The following is a 15,295-nucleotide window of genomic DNA, read 5'->3' on the forward strand; positions in this document are numbered from 1 at the left end:
TTCCTTACCTCTGCATTCATATTTAAGATCTGAGAAGAACACCATTTCTTGAGAGAAGACAAATAATCCTAGCCGACCACCAGCATAGGTTTTATCATAAATTGGTCCTGAGTCTGCCATGATTTTCTTCCCTTCATACATTACAACCCTACAAAGAGAGAATAGGTCAGCCATCTTTGACAAGCTTCTGTTAGGTTCTTCTTTACAGATATCCACTTTCCTTGTGATAATTACTTAAGATAAAAGGACGAGGCTCACCTGATGTAACCAGTCTTTGGTCTATGGCTAAGACGCCATCTGTATGCAGTGAAGTCTTTCCAGCCTATGTGACGAGGGTCATGCCACAAAGTTCTCACCTACGAATGAAGATTTTTTGTATTAACCAGAGGCCTGAGATAACATAGCCATTATTTTGACGTGAATGTGCCTTGATGATCATCATTATGAGTAGTAAAGGCTTAAAATAAGTCATTAGGCTTGTTAATGGGGTCTTTTGAAGTCAGCTGCATTTCAATTTACTTTTAAATATGTAAATAGGAAACTACTACACAATTCCAGAAACAACCGATTCACTGCTGCTGGAAAGCCTGTCTGCAGCATGCAATCCTGTTGATTTTGTACAATATTATGCATGATTAGGGATGATTACCAAGTTCCTGTTCTTTTCCAAGACAACTATGCAATTATGATCAGCATGTGCAGACCCCCTGTAAGCATCTAACTTGTTGGAAGAACAGCCTGCCTTACAGTGCAGAGGAATAGGTTATCAAAGTGCCACTCTTACCTGGCCAGGAGTGTTTCCTGTGTGCCACAGAGCATTACGAAGGTGTTCTCCTGGACCAGTGGTCGAATTCACAACTTTGATGGAGAGACCCGAGTAGCCTTGAGCTTTGGTTGGTGTGGAGTCCCAGTAAGACTGGGTGATCTGCTTCCACATGACAACATAGAAACGACTGCTAGATTGGTAGCCAAATACAAAGCCAGCATAATCATCATCCCTTTCTGTATTGATGAAGAAGGTGCCACTGAAGTCCACAGCATTGAATTCATCAAAACCTATGGGGGCATTAAAGGAGAAAGTTCTAGGCACTGCTCTTTTGTGATTCTTAAACAACTGTTCAATAGTTTCTCATGTTCTCCCCACCCCCCCATCAAACACTGTAATGCCTGTTAGGAGTTAAAATTTTCCCCTTACCAACTGCAAGGCCAGGGTCACAGTTGACTGTCTGAACCAGTTCTTTACCCTGGTGGCGAACAACCCAGTTTGGATCATTTTGGGATGTTCCTTTGGGATCCAGGGGAATCATCTGAAATCTTCGGAAATCAGTCTCACTAATGTCCACATTTTCAGGGCAGATATCATCAATGTCTGGCACGCTGTCTTGGTCAAAGTCGTCTTTGCAAGCATCTCCACGTCCATCACCTGCAGGGCAAGCAATTTTACTGTTATATCACCATTGTTTGCTTCTGAGTCTTACAACTTGGAGTTAAAATCTTAATTCAGATCTCTGACTGCCCAGGTACTGCTGGCAGAGACACTACAGAAGCCGTAACAGCTACTGTATGAATCCCATTTCATTCCAGCCTGATAAGTGACTTAGGAATACGATGTATATGTGATCATTTTTTACATTGCTCCTTATTCCTAAGGGGCATTATAAAAACAGTACAGACATTCTATCTTTGTTACTTGGAAATTTTGTCCAACCCTAAATAGTGTTAAAAAAAAAAGCTTCAAACTATTGGAAGATACTCTTAAAATGTTACAATGATACTGGCCATCTTACCATCAGAATCAGCTTGATCTGGATTGGCAACCAATCTGCAGTTATCTTTGTCGTCAGGGATACCATCATTGTCATCGTCATGGTCACAGGCATCACCTTTTCCATCCTTATCATGGTCAGCTTGATTGGCATTGGGCACATAGGGGCAGTTATCAAGATTATTTTGATGGCCATCTTCATCTATGTCCTGGTTATTGTCGCACTGATCACCTATACGGTCAGAATCAGTGTCTTCCTAAGAAAGGGAAGAAAATAAAGAACATTTTAAAAAGCCACTTTAAAAAAGTCTGAAATAGGAGTCTTAATAGCTAGAATTAATTGGGATTTCTGCTTGCTTTAGCAAGAGCTAAAGTGAATGTTGTAAGGTATTAGGATTAATACACGCTTGCTTAAAGCTGCTTGTGCTAACTGCTTTTGGGCTGCTTTAGTGTTGCCCTGGTTTTAATTTGAATCCACATCAGCAGAAAGCAGTGTGGTCATCAGCTTCTCTTCTCCCTTCTGCCATGGGACTCTTCTGTCACTAGTTTACCATACTGCACACAGGGTACTTTACCTCTCACCTTCTCTGACAGCTCCCTGATTCCAAGGGACAGATAAGGGTAGGACTACTCTGTACCTAGCCAGTAGAGACTGTAACATTAAAACATAGTCTACCAAGTCTTGGTTTTACAGCTTCCACACCATATCATAATTTTCTTTATCATAAAAGCCTATAATGCTCTTCATGCCCCTGATTCAGTCAAGCCAATTCCCATAGTGGTCAAAGACTGCATGAACTGCCTTGCTGATCACATATTTTAGCCAGTCATTTGCTTGGTCAGCTTCTGAAGTAAGAAGAACAATCCAGTCATCCCTGAGGCTGCCTCAAGGTTTAGTCTAGTGGTCTTGTCAACACTAGTGGATGACCCTGGTGTTGGTGTAGACAGAAAGCATACCACACTGTTTGAATAGCTACTAATTCTGCCATTTGAAATTTAGTATCACTGCTTCTAGAACTTGATTAGAAAAGTGGTTGCAAAACAATTAGAGTCTTATATTAACATTTCAAAGTATTAAGAGAATACTTTGATTTACAAAGAATTAAGAGAAAGTGCCTGAAAGGATCTTCTGGCACTTTCCACCCTTAGGCGGCGAAGTAGTAAAGTGACAAAGACTCAGAAGTTTTATATTATCTGTTTAAATCCTTCAAGTAATGCTGCTTTTAGGCTACATGACCATACTCTAGATTCCACTGATTTGCAACAGCTTTTCTAACCCTTCAAACATTCCAGTTATATCCCTGAAGCTATTAAAATTACAGCCTAGTACTTGACAGGGTGGCACAGGCTTTATCTACTTCTGCCTTCAAACATTTTTGAACCAGTGCAACAGGCTGGATCCGCCTAGATTTTTATGAAGGGGAATTTTAGCAGTGTCAGAATAGACTTAGAGAAAAGCAACCTGTGGTGCCTTCAACTTACTGGTAGAAAAGTTATCTTTTGAAATGCAGCTGTTTTGAACTTAGGGACAAAGACTGAAGGCAACTTTGGCCCTAAGGAAACACAGAACTACAGGGTGGTTCCTATCTACCTAGATTGCATACGGTGCTCCCAGAAATTTCATATCTTCACTATGAGAATCACCACAACTGACAAACCTAAGAAGTGTTTAGGAGACAAGTACACACAGTAGTCTCAGATCTTCACTAGACTTACTTTTCAGAAAATACCTAGCAGCTTTTTGAACTGTGAGAGCAACTGTTATTTGATGAAAGCACCATTTGTCAAATTAATAAGAATGATTTGTGACAAGTCAAATTTAAGCTGTAACTTGTTCAAATTTACTACAATACACAACACGCTATATTTTTTATAATACCAGTCTTCTAAGTAATGCAAATTTCCTACCTGGTCAGGATTGTGTTCCAGTGGACAGTTATCACACTGATCTCCAACACCATCCAAGTCTGTATCCCTCTGGTCTACATTGTAGACATATTGGCAGTTGTCCCTTTCATTAAGGACCCCTGCAAAATTAAGGAGAGTTTATGAATGAAAGTCAGACTTCTAAATGCAGCAAAGAACTGTATAAAGCCACCACACACTTCCTGATACATTTTTGAAAGCATTGAAACTAGACGTCTCACTAGCTCTGCCACACACTTCTATTCCTACCATGAGAGTAGAGCTAGAATTTAACTGTGCCAAAGTGTGTATATTTCAAAACAAATTTCCATTAGCTATAGCTACTAGCTATAACTGTTAGTTCAGTAGTCTTTGTGCCCCGAAGCCACCAGAGGAGAACTTTTGTGTGTTCAGGGATGAAATTCTGATAGGAAGTCAGTGGTACATTGGGTACATTTGGTCAACCTGCAATTAGAAAACCATCTAAAGGAGTGATTAGAGGCCACCTACCATCTCCATCAATATCCACAGCACATGCATCTCCTTCTCCATTGTTGTCAGTGTCAGTCTGATCAGGATTGTGATTGTAGGGGCAGTTATCACAGCGGTCACCAACATCATCCCTGTCATAGTCATACTGCTGTGGGTTGTAGATGAATGGACAGTTGTCCTACAAGAGCGAGAAAGAAGTCAGGCTTTAAAAAGAGTCAAATTAAAGCTTTAACCAGATTTTGCTTATGCTTGTAGTGCTATACAAAAGAAGAAATGAAAGGCAGAAGCATTCCAGTTTTAACTCTTTCCCCTATCTGCATAGTTAATGCATATTTAAAGGTTTCTAGGACAGCTGTCAATGTCAGTAGTTTCCTATGGTCCTCTCAAGATGAAGGTCAGAAGCTAGACCCAGGCCTTAGGAAGGGGAATGAGAAAGCTACATTCTCAAAGGTTGTTCTTTTCTGTTGTCTTACCCGGTCATCAGGAATACCATCATCGTCATCATCATTGTCACAGGCATCACCAATCCCATCCTTATCATAGTCTTCCTGCCCAGAGTTGGGCAGATTAGGGCAGTTATCCTAGAAAGGAGAAAGTACGCCGATGTGTTTACTGCTGGCATGATTACAATAGGGATTTTAGCAGGTAAGATCTAGTCATTAGGCAAAATCATAATACCTCAATCAGGTACGTGTTATCTTACTGTAATTCTCTCAATTTTAGGTAGTCATTTCTGGGAGGATAAGTCTTAAAAAGCCATAGTTCAAATAATTTTTAAAACAAAGGTTTGGCTGCTTTTGAGAATCTTACTCTCTTTTTCTTTCCCTGGGGATAGATGTCTGTCAGAGCAAAGCTGGTATAGATATAGCCTAAACTAGAGTATTCCTAGAATATTTATAACATAATTGTGTCAGGCTTAATTTTTTTTTCCATATTGCAGGAATATCTAAAGCAACAGGAAAAGGCTCTTAATACCTTGACAGTGGTGTCCCTACACAGAGGGGTATTTTACCAGTTTTATTTGCAGAGAGGATAGTTTAAGAGCTCTAACTAAAGACTTGCTTATACCTCAAACCTAAGATATTTTGTATATTTCTCAGATAGACTGTTATAATGGTAGATGGGAAAACAGGGTAAACTTACTTTTTTACAGTGGTAAGTGGCATTGGCAACACAAACAAGGTTCTCATTTGGCCATCCATCCAAGTCAGTATCTTCTCCACAGATGATGCCATTGCCAGCATAGCCTGGTTTACATTCACAGCGATACATGGGATCACTGAAGTGGCCAAGGTAATTGCATTTAGCATTCTTGTTGCAGTCATGTGTTCCATCTGTGCATGGATTACGTGGCTTGCAGACCTAGGAGACCACACAGAAGTTAAATCCACTGGAAACATTTTTTTATTCCTCATTTTTCCCCAAAGATTCAAATAAAACATGGAGAATACATGCTTATTTTGACCAGAGATCCTTCAATCAGGAAGGCAAAAAAAAAAAAAAAAAAAGCCTCATATATTACTTTCTTCCACCCCCCAACTCCAGTAGCAGTCTTAACACTAATTATTTTTCTTGTTCAAAACTTATTTATTTTCAAATGGAACAAAGCCCTAAAATATCTCCAAGGCACATCTTGTTGGATCATAAGTGAATACTGATTAAATTACTCTCCTAAAATTACGTATGACGTCTGAACCCTCCATGACTGAGGAAGACAATGATTTTTAAAACTCATTTTAAGCTCCAGTAGAAACTGCTTAATGGTCCTCCTGAATCACAGAGGATGGTGTTTTATTAAGCGTACCAAGTCCTTCTTCCCTGAAATGCGTACATCCTTTCTGTTTAGAAACTTTGTGAGATTTCATAACCCAGAACAGTTCTCACGTTGACAATACCTGTTTGTTAGCCATGGCATCCTCAACACTGCGACCAAATGGCTGTGTCCCAGTGAAACGTGGTGGACAAGGCAGACAGTTGTACCCAGGTTCAGTATTCTCACACCTGTGCACTCCATTGAAGACAAAGCAGGCATCAGGAACCTCTTTGCACTGAAATATAAGTTTGAGACAACAACAGTTAGCATTATAAAACACTGGGATTTTATTCTCCCATTTTCTTTCACTCCCTTTCAAGGAGCAAACTCTAGTCTTCTTACCTCATCAATATCTTGGCAGTGGACACCATCACCATGGTAACCAGCAGGACAGGCACCACACTTCCAGGAACCATCAGGGGAGCTGGTACATGTCGTCCCCGCAAAGCAGGGATTAGACAGACACCCATCTGAGAAACAAATGAGAAAGTGTCATGATGAGGAACACTTACCATATTGCTACAATATTTGGCCAATATGCTGGTCTAAAATTCTAGTACTTGTGTTTTACAATCTTATGTCAAATTTTTTTAATCAGTATTTTCAAGATTGTCCACAACCTTCAGATGTTTATGGGAAAATGGATACTCACCAACTGGACAGTCCTGTTTGTTGCAGACCTGAGTCCCTCTAGCTTCACCTACGCAAGTCTTCCCACCATACTGAGGCTCGGGATTATTGCAGAGACGGCTACGTTTTTGAAGTCCTCCTCCACATGTCACTGTACAAGCATCCCATGGAGACCATGGTCCCCAGTTGCCATTAACTAAAGGGAGACAGAAGACAGGTCTAGCTTCAAATTCAGTGGTACAACAAGTTTCTACTTGACTAAGGACTATTACTTCTGTAGTGAGAGCACTTTAGACATTGTTCAGTCATAAGTGACAGAAGTAATGGACTCTGTGGAAGAGCCACAGAAAACAGTTTAGTTTCATCTGAAACTAACCTGTGAGGTTTTACCTAGCCCACCTCTAAGGAGAGAAGATGACTAGACCTAGATTATATAGCAACTACTCAGGAAGTTCACCATTTAAGCTACTGAATAGTAGTTACCACCTGGACACACTTACTTGGGCAAGGATCTTTCTGGCAGGATTTGTTTTCTCTTGCGTCACCCTCACAAGGTTTGCCATTCAGCTGTGGTACTGGAGAGTTGCAGAGACGAATTCTAGTAATGATGCCCGTACCACAAGTGACAGAACATGATGACCATGGTGACCAGTGACTCCAGCCACCATCCTGTTTAACTACAAGAGAGAGAGATATCTGTTATTAACACAGTTTCTGAAGAACAGACTTCAGCTGCACAGCACCTAGGACACAGCCAGTACCAGAACTGTATCAAAGACTCCATGTATATTGGATAGCCTCAGCGCCATCACGGATCAAGTTGTTCTGTCACTAGAGAAATTGCATACGTAAACTGGCCTCAAATTTGGTCCTGGGAGCAGTGCCCAAACATGCCTATTTACTGCATTAACTATCTGCGCCATTTTACCTGATTAATAGAAGTCCTTAAAGTTAGAAGCCAATGCTCCATCCCAGTGACAGAGCTACATGGTAATCTTTGCTGTTAGCATTAAGCTAATGAAAGCAGCCTGTGTTTTATTACTGGTGTGAGGAGAATATGTACTTACATCTCTTATCGCACTCCTGAAGGTGGCAAGTTCGAGTCTGTACAGAAGACCCTTCACAGCGGTTATTGAGACTGTCACAGGATCGCCCTCTCTGCTGAATCCCATTCCCACAGGTCACAGAACATGAAGTCCATTCAGACCAAGGAGACCATCCATCATCTGCATAGTCGCTAGCTGCAAGGGGACACAGCTCTGAATAAGACTCCAGGTACATGTTTTTCCATAGTCTTTTCTCCCACCCCTCTCTCCACAAAAAAAGAACACAACTGTCCTCAAAAGCCACGTGCGTGTTCCTCTCTTGTACAAGATAAAGGCCATGAACTCAGACGTTTTAGTGCTCACATGCGTCACTTAAGCAATTAACCTCAAAGAAGCATCAGGCTAACCTTACTCCAGTGGTGCAAGGTTATATCCAGCTGTGATATACTTTAGAGCAGCCTGTGTCTAGCTAGATAGAGCCAACTGCTATAGAAGCGTGAAGGTATTGAATACTTACGCCAGCATCGGGGGCAGCACTCCCCATCAGGCACAGTGGCATTGGAACAAGGCATGAGCGGACAGGACACTTTCCGGCATATAGTGGCAGAGTTCTATAAAGAATTGTGAGAACTGCCATAAGCAAGTGGAACATAAACAATGTCTGGAGTCTGGTTAAATGATAAAGAGATCTTTTCTGCAACGCTTAAAGACTCAATAGCGCATCTAAAGCGGAGACCCTTGTATTTAGGGCTAATGCAACCTACGGGTATTCCCAGGTATTTTTAGTCAAACGTTCTCATTTCCATTCTCGCCCATTATTTTTCAGTCAAGAGTGGAAGTATTTTGGTTTTGCAGAAGTTGATCAAGAGTAGCCACCAGATGCTGGCTAGAGTAAAAGACTATCACGTGATACCCAAAGTATAAGGTCAGACTTCAAGGGAATGAAACAAGAATGAGAAGCCAACTTTCTTTTCAGTTAATATGGATTTAAGCTGATTATATGGTAAAGATAAAATGAGTTTAGTGGACTCTGCTCAAGACCCATGAAATCTATAACTTATACTTAGAGGTCTTTGATCTTTAAGCCAAGCAGGCAGGGTAAAAACACCCACCTCCAATCTCAATGAGAGCTAAAGGGCAGCCTGTAGTTTTGCTTCTTGAAGGTAGCAGCATGGTCAGAAGAATGCTCTCATGATTACTATTTTAATCTCCCCAAGCAAATGACTACATTAAGGCAATTACAGCTAACACTGAGTAAGAGGATTGGTAGGAAAGAGACAAATGCAGAAGGCACAGTATCATTTGCTGACTACAAGACAAAAGAGGTAGAGACCTATAGAAGCAGATGCAGAACTTGGTGAGGCACCTTGGATTGCACATGTACAAATACCCCGACTTTAGTTTCTAAACAGCAGCAGGCTAGTTAACCCACTCTTTGGTAGACTGGTATTCCAAGATGCTTTTACTAAGATATACTTACGGTTAAAGGGAACAAGCAAAGAGTTTAAAGAAACTCTGAAACTGTATGTTTTGGTGTATTTTTACAACATTCCGCAGAAAGCGGAACACAAAGCATGAGTATCTTGCCAGGTGATCCTGGGATTTAAACAGCTAAACTGAAATCTGGAAGGGATTGCTGTTCCGTATAATCTGTAACAGCTAATGGGACACAGCTAGAAACATTTGTTAGATAACAAACTTACAGGGTTTTTCTGTAAGAGCCTTTACTGAGTACTAGAATGTCTTTTCCTACTAAGCCAGCAGGAGGTTCAGTGAAGACAGAAAGTGGAGCAAAGCTGATACAGTACTATAAATTTGTTTGACTTGATGCTGACTTTTAGTTTACTCATGGATTTATGTAAAGAATACAAGCATTCCCCAAATTAAGGAACTAAAAGTGTGTTAACAGCTGTATCAGAGTGAGGTTTTGTATAATTTTCTAAAATACTGCTGTTGTAACACTGGATGAAAGCTGCCTTTATACCAGAGATCTAGTAGGGTGAAATAAACTGAGTAATTCTCTGGCTGCTGTAGCATGCCCAGTTCTGTGTAGGATTCACTCTTTCTAACAAAGAATGTAATTTAGAAATACCTGTTATTTTCAACTCATGAATTTATATACAGAGGACTTATGAATGTGAGGAATCTTACCTGGCAGGTACATTCAGTGCAGCTGTCAATAGTCCACTCTTCTTTATTTTTGTGCAAGATTCCATTATGAATGCATACTCCAGGAGTGATCTGGACCACTTTGGCAATGAGTTCATTTTCTTCGGTCTTGGCAGAGGAGCAAAGCAGAGAGAAGATATTTAGAAGTTAACACAGAAAACACCCTTTTCCACAAAAGTCACAGAGTGAGGTTATTACTGTTTATCCAGGCTCTCAAAGGGCATGTTATAATTCATTCACTAAGTGCCAGTTAATGAAAGGTACCATGAATTTAACCAACACTCACCACTTTGCGAACTCTGTCTTGAAGTGTTGTAACCATGGACCGGAGCCCTTGCAGTTCCACAAACATGTTTGTTAGTTCATCACAGGAAAAACCACAGACTGCTTGGATGTCCTTTGTTTTATGGCCAATGTAATTAGTGCGGATAGCTGGGCTGGAACCATTTATGGGGTTGTCCAAAGTAATGATGGCACTAGTGGCTAGGAGACAAAACACACACGTAAAGTAAATTTGTTTTTCACCACGTGCATTTATCATTCCAGGGTAACACCTGCTAAACAGCTGCCACCAGATTCATTGGGGTGCCTGCAGAAATATAAACTTATTTCTTATGCAACGTGGATTTGCACATCAGCATACTTCTGAGTTCTGTTTCAACTTGTCTTTCCAATGTAATGAGGAATCTTATTTTTAATAGGTCATTGGATTCAGAATATTGCAAACTTACAGCTGGAGCAGCCTTTGTTCCTCAGGATAGTTTCCAGAGTTGTTCCAAACACAAACCGCACATTCTGCAGCAGTCCCTGTGGACAGAGGAAGAATTACAGCTACTTGCGACTGTAAGGGAAAGAAGTACAACTGGCATGGAGAGAGCTTGTAGGCACTTAAGTTCACATAAGATCATTAAGAGTAATTTCATGACAGACAGATGGCAAAGTGAAACAGGTTGCTTAATTCTCTTTAATGACAAAAAGCCGTGCTTCCTAACATTCTCATCCTTGACCACAAGGACCTGGTAACTCTCTAGGCAGGAAGGAATAAACCTGTGAATTTCTGAATCTTGTACAAGAAGCTGAGAAATGAAGCTACAACTACCTGTTTGGAAGCTTCAGTGCATTCTTATTGCTGCCAAAAGTTCTATCCCTGCAAACCTAATACTTCACCCTTCAAACTCCATTATTAAAGTTTAGCAGATTTAGAGGTGGTCATTATCAGATATACACAAACTAGTCAGTGGTGGAACCCTTTCTCCCTGTTACCCATGTCTTTGTAGTTATTTTAGGCTGGCTGAGTAGCTAATTGCACCTTCAAGGCAGATGACTGAAAATACTGGCAAAAACTTAAGTGAAAGTCTTACCTGGAAGTTGTCATTGACTCCCCCTTTGGCAATACGGAGCCTGGCACTGCTGGCCAGGTCCCTAGTGAAGATGTTCTGGATGGGGATGTCCAGTTCAGCATTCTCCATTTTCTCACACCCCACGTAGAGCTGAGCCCGGTCCTCCTGCACAAACAGGGTGATATTCTTCCAATGTCCTGTGGCTAGCAAGGCATCCTCTACTGACACTACTTGCTGCTTGCCATCACCAGAAAGGCTCAGGTCCAGGGTGCCTGCCTTGCCGTTTGATACTAGACTGAAGACATGACCAGAGCCATCTTTCTGTTCCACGGACAGCAGTGTGCCTCTACTCTTCTTGGCTTGCCGGAGGGTGGCCAGGAGGATGAAGCCCTTCTCAGCATGGATGGCATCTAATAAGTCTTGGAACTTGGAGTCAGGGACAGCAGGGATGCGACTGGCATCTTCAATGCGGTAAGCAGGGCTGGAGGATTCGGGTCCCTTCACCAGGTGTACCCCGGGTGCCCGGCGCCCAGCTCCCTTCCGAATAAAGCCGATGAGTTCAAAGAGATCAAAGACACTGTTATCATCACTCCCGGACTCTGCAGAGAGATCAGAACAAGCATTATGAGCAAGGGACAAGAAGAGGCTGAGTAGGTGTCTATCTCCCAGGATTGCCCAACACACTGGCTCGTGGTGCCTATTGTGCAAGGTACAGCATCTCCCGTTAGAGCACCGGCATAGCTCTGATGGCACAGCAGTCCCTCCGGGAGCACTACATGTGCCGTCTTGTACAGCAGTGCCACGTACCTGCTGACTGACATACAAAGGTAGCAGCCGTTCTGGCACCTCATTAGACTCTAGCAGAGGAGAAATGGACAGCAGAAGCCCAGGTGGCAATATTCCTATGCTAGGATACAGCAAAGGGAGCTTGCTTAGTCCAGCTGGGCGACCGCAAGCACAGTAGCAGCTTCTCTGTAGCACCATGACAGCAGCCTACTGCCCAGTTCCCTCTTCAGCCAGTTGCTACATCATGTTCCCCCTTTCCTCTACCCAATGCAGGGGTGGACAAGCTACATGCTCAAGTCCTGGAGACTTTGCGTTTCCACTTCTGAAGGTTACACAAATTCCACACCAGAGAAAGTTTCCTGTTCCCAGCTAGCTGATGCTCAGGTTAAAAAGTTTTTGTTCATTGAAAGCTTTGGGAGCTCTTCACCATCGAGCACAATTTCGGCTGTCTACACAGACACCAAGAAGTGTTTTCTTTCCCCTCCCCCCCCGCCCCTTCCCGGACTGCTCCCAGTACCGGCACAGAGCTGCTCTTACCTGCAGTGCGCTTGGCCTCGGGGACGCCGAGCGTGAGGAGGAGGAGGAGGAGAACAGCCGTTGGCCCCATGGCAAAGGTCTCTCTGAACCAACCTGGGGACAGGCACAAGGAAGGAGGTCACCGCGCTGCCGTCGCGCCCAGGACCCGTCGCCCAGCGCGGCGGCACCGGCGGCTCCCGGGAGGCAGGCAGGGCAGGCAGGCAGCGCGGCGGGGATGGGCAGGTGCCCCCCGCCGCCCTCGGCGGGGACAGCGAGCGCGGCGGGAGCCGCTTCAGCACTTACCTCCGGGGAGAGCGATCCGGGAAGGCAGCGCCGGCCTCCCGCTCCTCCGCGTCCCGGCGCTAATATCCTGGGGCTGTCCCGAAGGGCGGCGGGTGCCGGGGGCGGTGGGAGCGGCGCTGCCGGGACACTGCGGGCGCCGGGCGCCGCGCGCGCCTTTAAAGGGTGGCTCGCATTCCTCGGCGCGCGGCGGGCCAATCAGCGGCGGCGGGCCAGGAAGCGGGAGGCGGGAGCCGGGCGGCTCCGCGCCTAGAGACAACTTTCCACAGGGGCCGGGGGCGGGGACGGTCCCGCCGCCGCCGTCGCCGCCGCCGTGCCCCGCCGGCCGGGGGAGCGGGAGGCCGCCGCGCCGCGCCCGGCCGCGCCACTTGGGGGCGCCCCGCGAGCTCCTACGGCACCGCTCCCCCGCCGCCGCCGCGGGCGGCTGCCTGTCGCCTCCCCCGCCGGCAGCGTCGGGGGCCCTCGTCCCCCCCGAACCCGCGGGGAGCCGCGCCCGGCACCCGCGAACGGCCGCTCCGCGCCTGTCCCCGGCGTCCCAGCCCTGCCCGCCGGCCCCGCGGCTCCCGGCCGCTCGCGCTGGCCTCGGCCGCGCGCTGAGGGGAAGGCGGCCCCGGCCTCGCCGTTGTCCGCCCGCCCGCCGGGCCCCCGCGGCCGGCGGGCCCCCCGCGAGGAGCGGCCGAGCGGGCGCACCCCGCCGCAGGTGCCGGCCGGGAGGCGGAGGAGAGGTGTGCCCAAACGGCCTGACCGGCGGCTGTCTTCGGCCAGTTAACGAAAGCAGCCTTCACTTAATTAACTTAATTCGCTCAATGAGAAGCTGCTCTTCCTGCCCACCGGTCGCAATACACAGCACATGGGACGTGGGGTCCGCAAAAAGGGGAATAATGTGAATTCTCGATAGCACTTTCTGTCCACCCTCGGAAAGGGCGCGGGCCGGGTTGTGTGGGGAAGAGAGGGGAAGGCAGGCTGGAGGAGCCGGGGAGCCTGGCGCCTTCTCCTTCCCACTCCGCTTCTCCTTGCCACTGAAGGGGGGATGTACATTATGTATCCCACTGTGCGTGGGGATGACCCTCGGTTAACAACTTTGTGTAGGGAATGAAATAACTAACGCTGTGCTGCAGCTGAGAATCTCCGGTAGTGGCTTTGTTTAAAGAACAAAATGACTAACGCCACTTCAGCCAGGAATTTCCCATGTAACCCCGATTTCAGGTAAGAGGAAAGCTTTTAAAGGTTAAAAAGGTAGGTTCTATACGTCACGTCATACTCTGTATGACCAAGAGTGACTTAGGTGTGTGAAAGGGCTTTGAAGTAATCAAATTCCAAAAATGGTTAATTCCTCTGCATTCCCCAGCCTTTGTATGCTTGGCATGTGCTCCTGTGGAAAGCTGAGTGTCAGTGGACAAGAAGGATCTCATCAGGCTATTGCGTGTGTGGTGAGGGAAAATTGGAGTGAGCTTGGCAGCCCTGAGCGGTGACTGAGTTGGACCCTAAACTGAACTGTGTAAAACGCATCAGGCAATCGGACTGGCTAACATCTGAGGAGGCATTACTGCTCTACAGATTATCCCAGGAAATGCCTTGGGAAATTCTTGACCCAAAGATTGAGATAGCTGCAGAACTGTGTATATTAGGGTAAAGCCAAAATGATTGTCTGCCCTTTTAACTTAAGAGATAGAGTATACCATCTGAAGTAGGCCCCTTTATTGTATAAAGATTCATAGAAGGAAAACCTCAAGTGTCTCAAGATAAAAAACTGAGAGAGAAGAGAGATGATGGTGACCATGAAAGCCCTGCCAGGGGAAAAAAAAACAAACAGCAAGAGAGAGAGCAAGAAAGAGACACTGACTGCTCTGACCTGCACAGGTTTAGTTGACAGGTAGTTGTAATTCTTAGTGGTCAACCCACTACACCCTTTATATACCAGTGAGTTTCTCTGACAGATAGTCTCATGGAAGCCAAAGGGGCTGCTGCTCATGTTAGCTTGTGTCTTAGAGCCTGGGGTGTTATGATCAAGCTTTTTTTCATGTGGTAGTAAGTCAAGCCAAGGTCAGATTTGGAAGTGAGTGAGAGAACCTCAAAAGTGTTTTTATATTGAGGAGACTGGGGCCCACAACCAGGAACCGTCCACTTCAAAATGAAAAATAATGTCCAAAATTTATCTCTTATTTCGTCCAAAGGTATGTGGATGAATCAGCAATCTTTTGAATACTCCTGCTTGATGGGTATTGTGAGATTTTGTAATTTGGACCCATCTTTAAATTTTAAAGAATGCCTTTGAAACATGAATTCAACTTTGAACTACCAGATTACACCAGAAATACACCACAATGACTGAGGTCAAAATCTGACCCATAATTTCAGCACGGCCTACACTTCTAGGTTCAAATTCGTACCACAGTGTGTAAACCTAGCTTTGTTGCCTTCTGGGAAGCTGGTACCAATTTACACCCTTATACCAACTGACACTTAGCTCTGTTCTAGTAGGCAAGAGATGACTGACTTGTTGAAACATTTTTAGTGGAATTTACCTGTTGTC

At 44.8% G+C, this 15,295-nt stretch overlaps 1 protein-coding gene across 2 annotated transcripts in view; it reads right to left on the reverse strand.

The window, feature by feature from the left end:
* Window positions 1-12,882, reverse strand: part of THBS1 (thrombospondin 1) — a 147,679-nt gene extending 134,797 nt beyond the window's left edge. The window contains exons 1-21 of one of the 2 annotated variants that reach the window (XM_074868147.1): window positions 12,766-12,882; window positions 12,484-12,576; window positions 11,182-11,759; window positions 10,552-10,627; window positions 10,107-10,303; window positions 9,803-9,928; window positions 8,169-8,262; window positions 7,673-7,846; window positions 7,106-7,282; window positions 6,628-6,801; window positions 6,318-6,445; window positions 6,058-6,210; window positions 5,306-5,524; window positions 4,636-4,743; window positions 4,181-4,340; window positions 3,674-3,792; window positions 1,788-2,022; window positions 1,196-1,423; window positions 785-1,056; window positions 259-356; window positions 9-148 (exon numbers count right to left, since the gene is read on the reverse strand). In XM_074868147.1, coding sequence (XP_074724248.1) covers window positions 9-148; window positions 259-356; window positions 785-1,056; window positions 1,196-1,423; window positions 1,788-2,022; window positions 3,674-3,792; window positions 4,181-4,340; window positions 4,636-4,743; window positions 5,306-5,524; window positions 6,058-6,210; window positions 6,318-6,445; window positions 6,628-6,801; window positions 7,106-7,282; window positions 7,673-7,846; window positions 8,169-8,262; window positions 9,803-9,928; window positions 10,107-10,303; window positions 10,552-10,627; window positions 11,182-11,759; window positions 12,484-12,553 — 3,526 coding nt within the window. In that variant the 5' untranslated portion in view covers window positions 12,554-12,576; window positions 12,766-12,882. Of the gene's footprint in view, window positions 1-8; window positions 149-258; window positions 357-784; window positions 1,057-1,144; window positions 1,424-1,787; window positions 2,023-3,673; window positions 3,793-4,180; window positions 4,341-4,635; window positions 4,744-5,305; window positions 5,525-6,057; window positions 6,211-6,317; window positions 6,446-6,627; window positions 6,802-7,105; window positions 7,283-7,672; window positions 7,847-8,168; window positions 8,263-9,802; window positions 9,929-10,106; window positions 10,304-10,551; window positions 10,628-11,181; window positions 11,760-12,483; window positions 12,577-12,765 lie in introns of both variants that reach the window. The other variant, XM_074868148.1, reaches the window with a different exon arrangement.
* Window positions 12,883-15,295: the final 2,413 nt, after the last annotated feature.

This window comes from Strix uralensis, chromosome 4 (assembly GCF_047716275.1).
Source record: "Strix uralensis isolate ZFMK-TIS-50842 chromosome 4, bStrUra1, whole genome shotgun sequence".
Lineage (NCBI taxonomy): Eukaryota > Metazoa > Chordata > Aves > Strigiformes > Strigidae > Strix > Strix uralensis.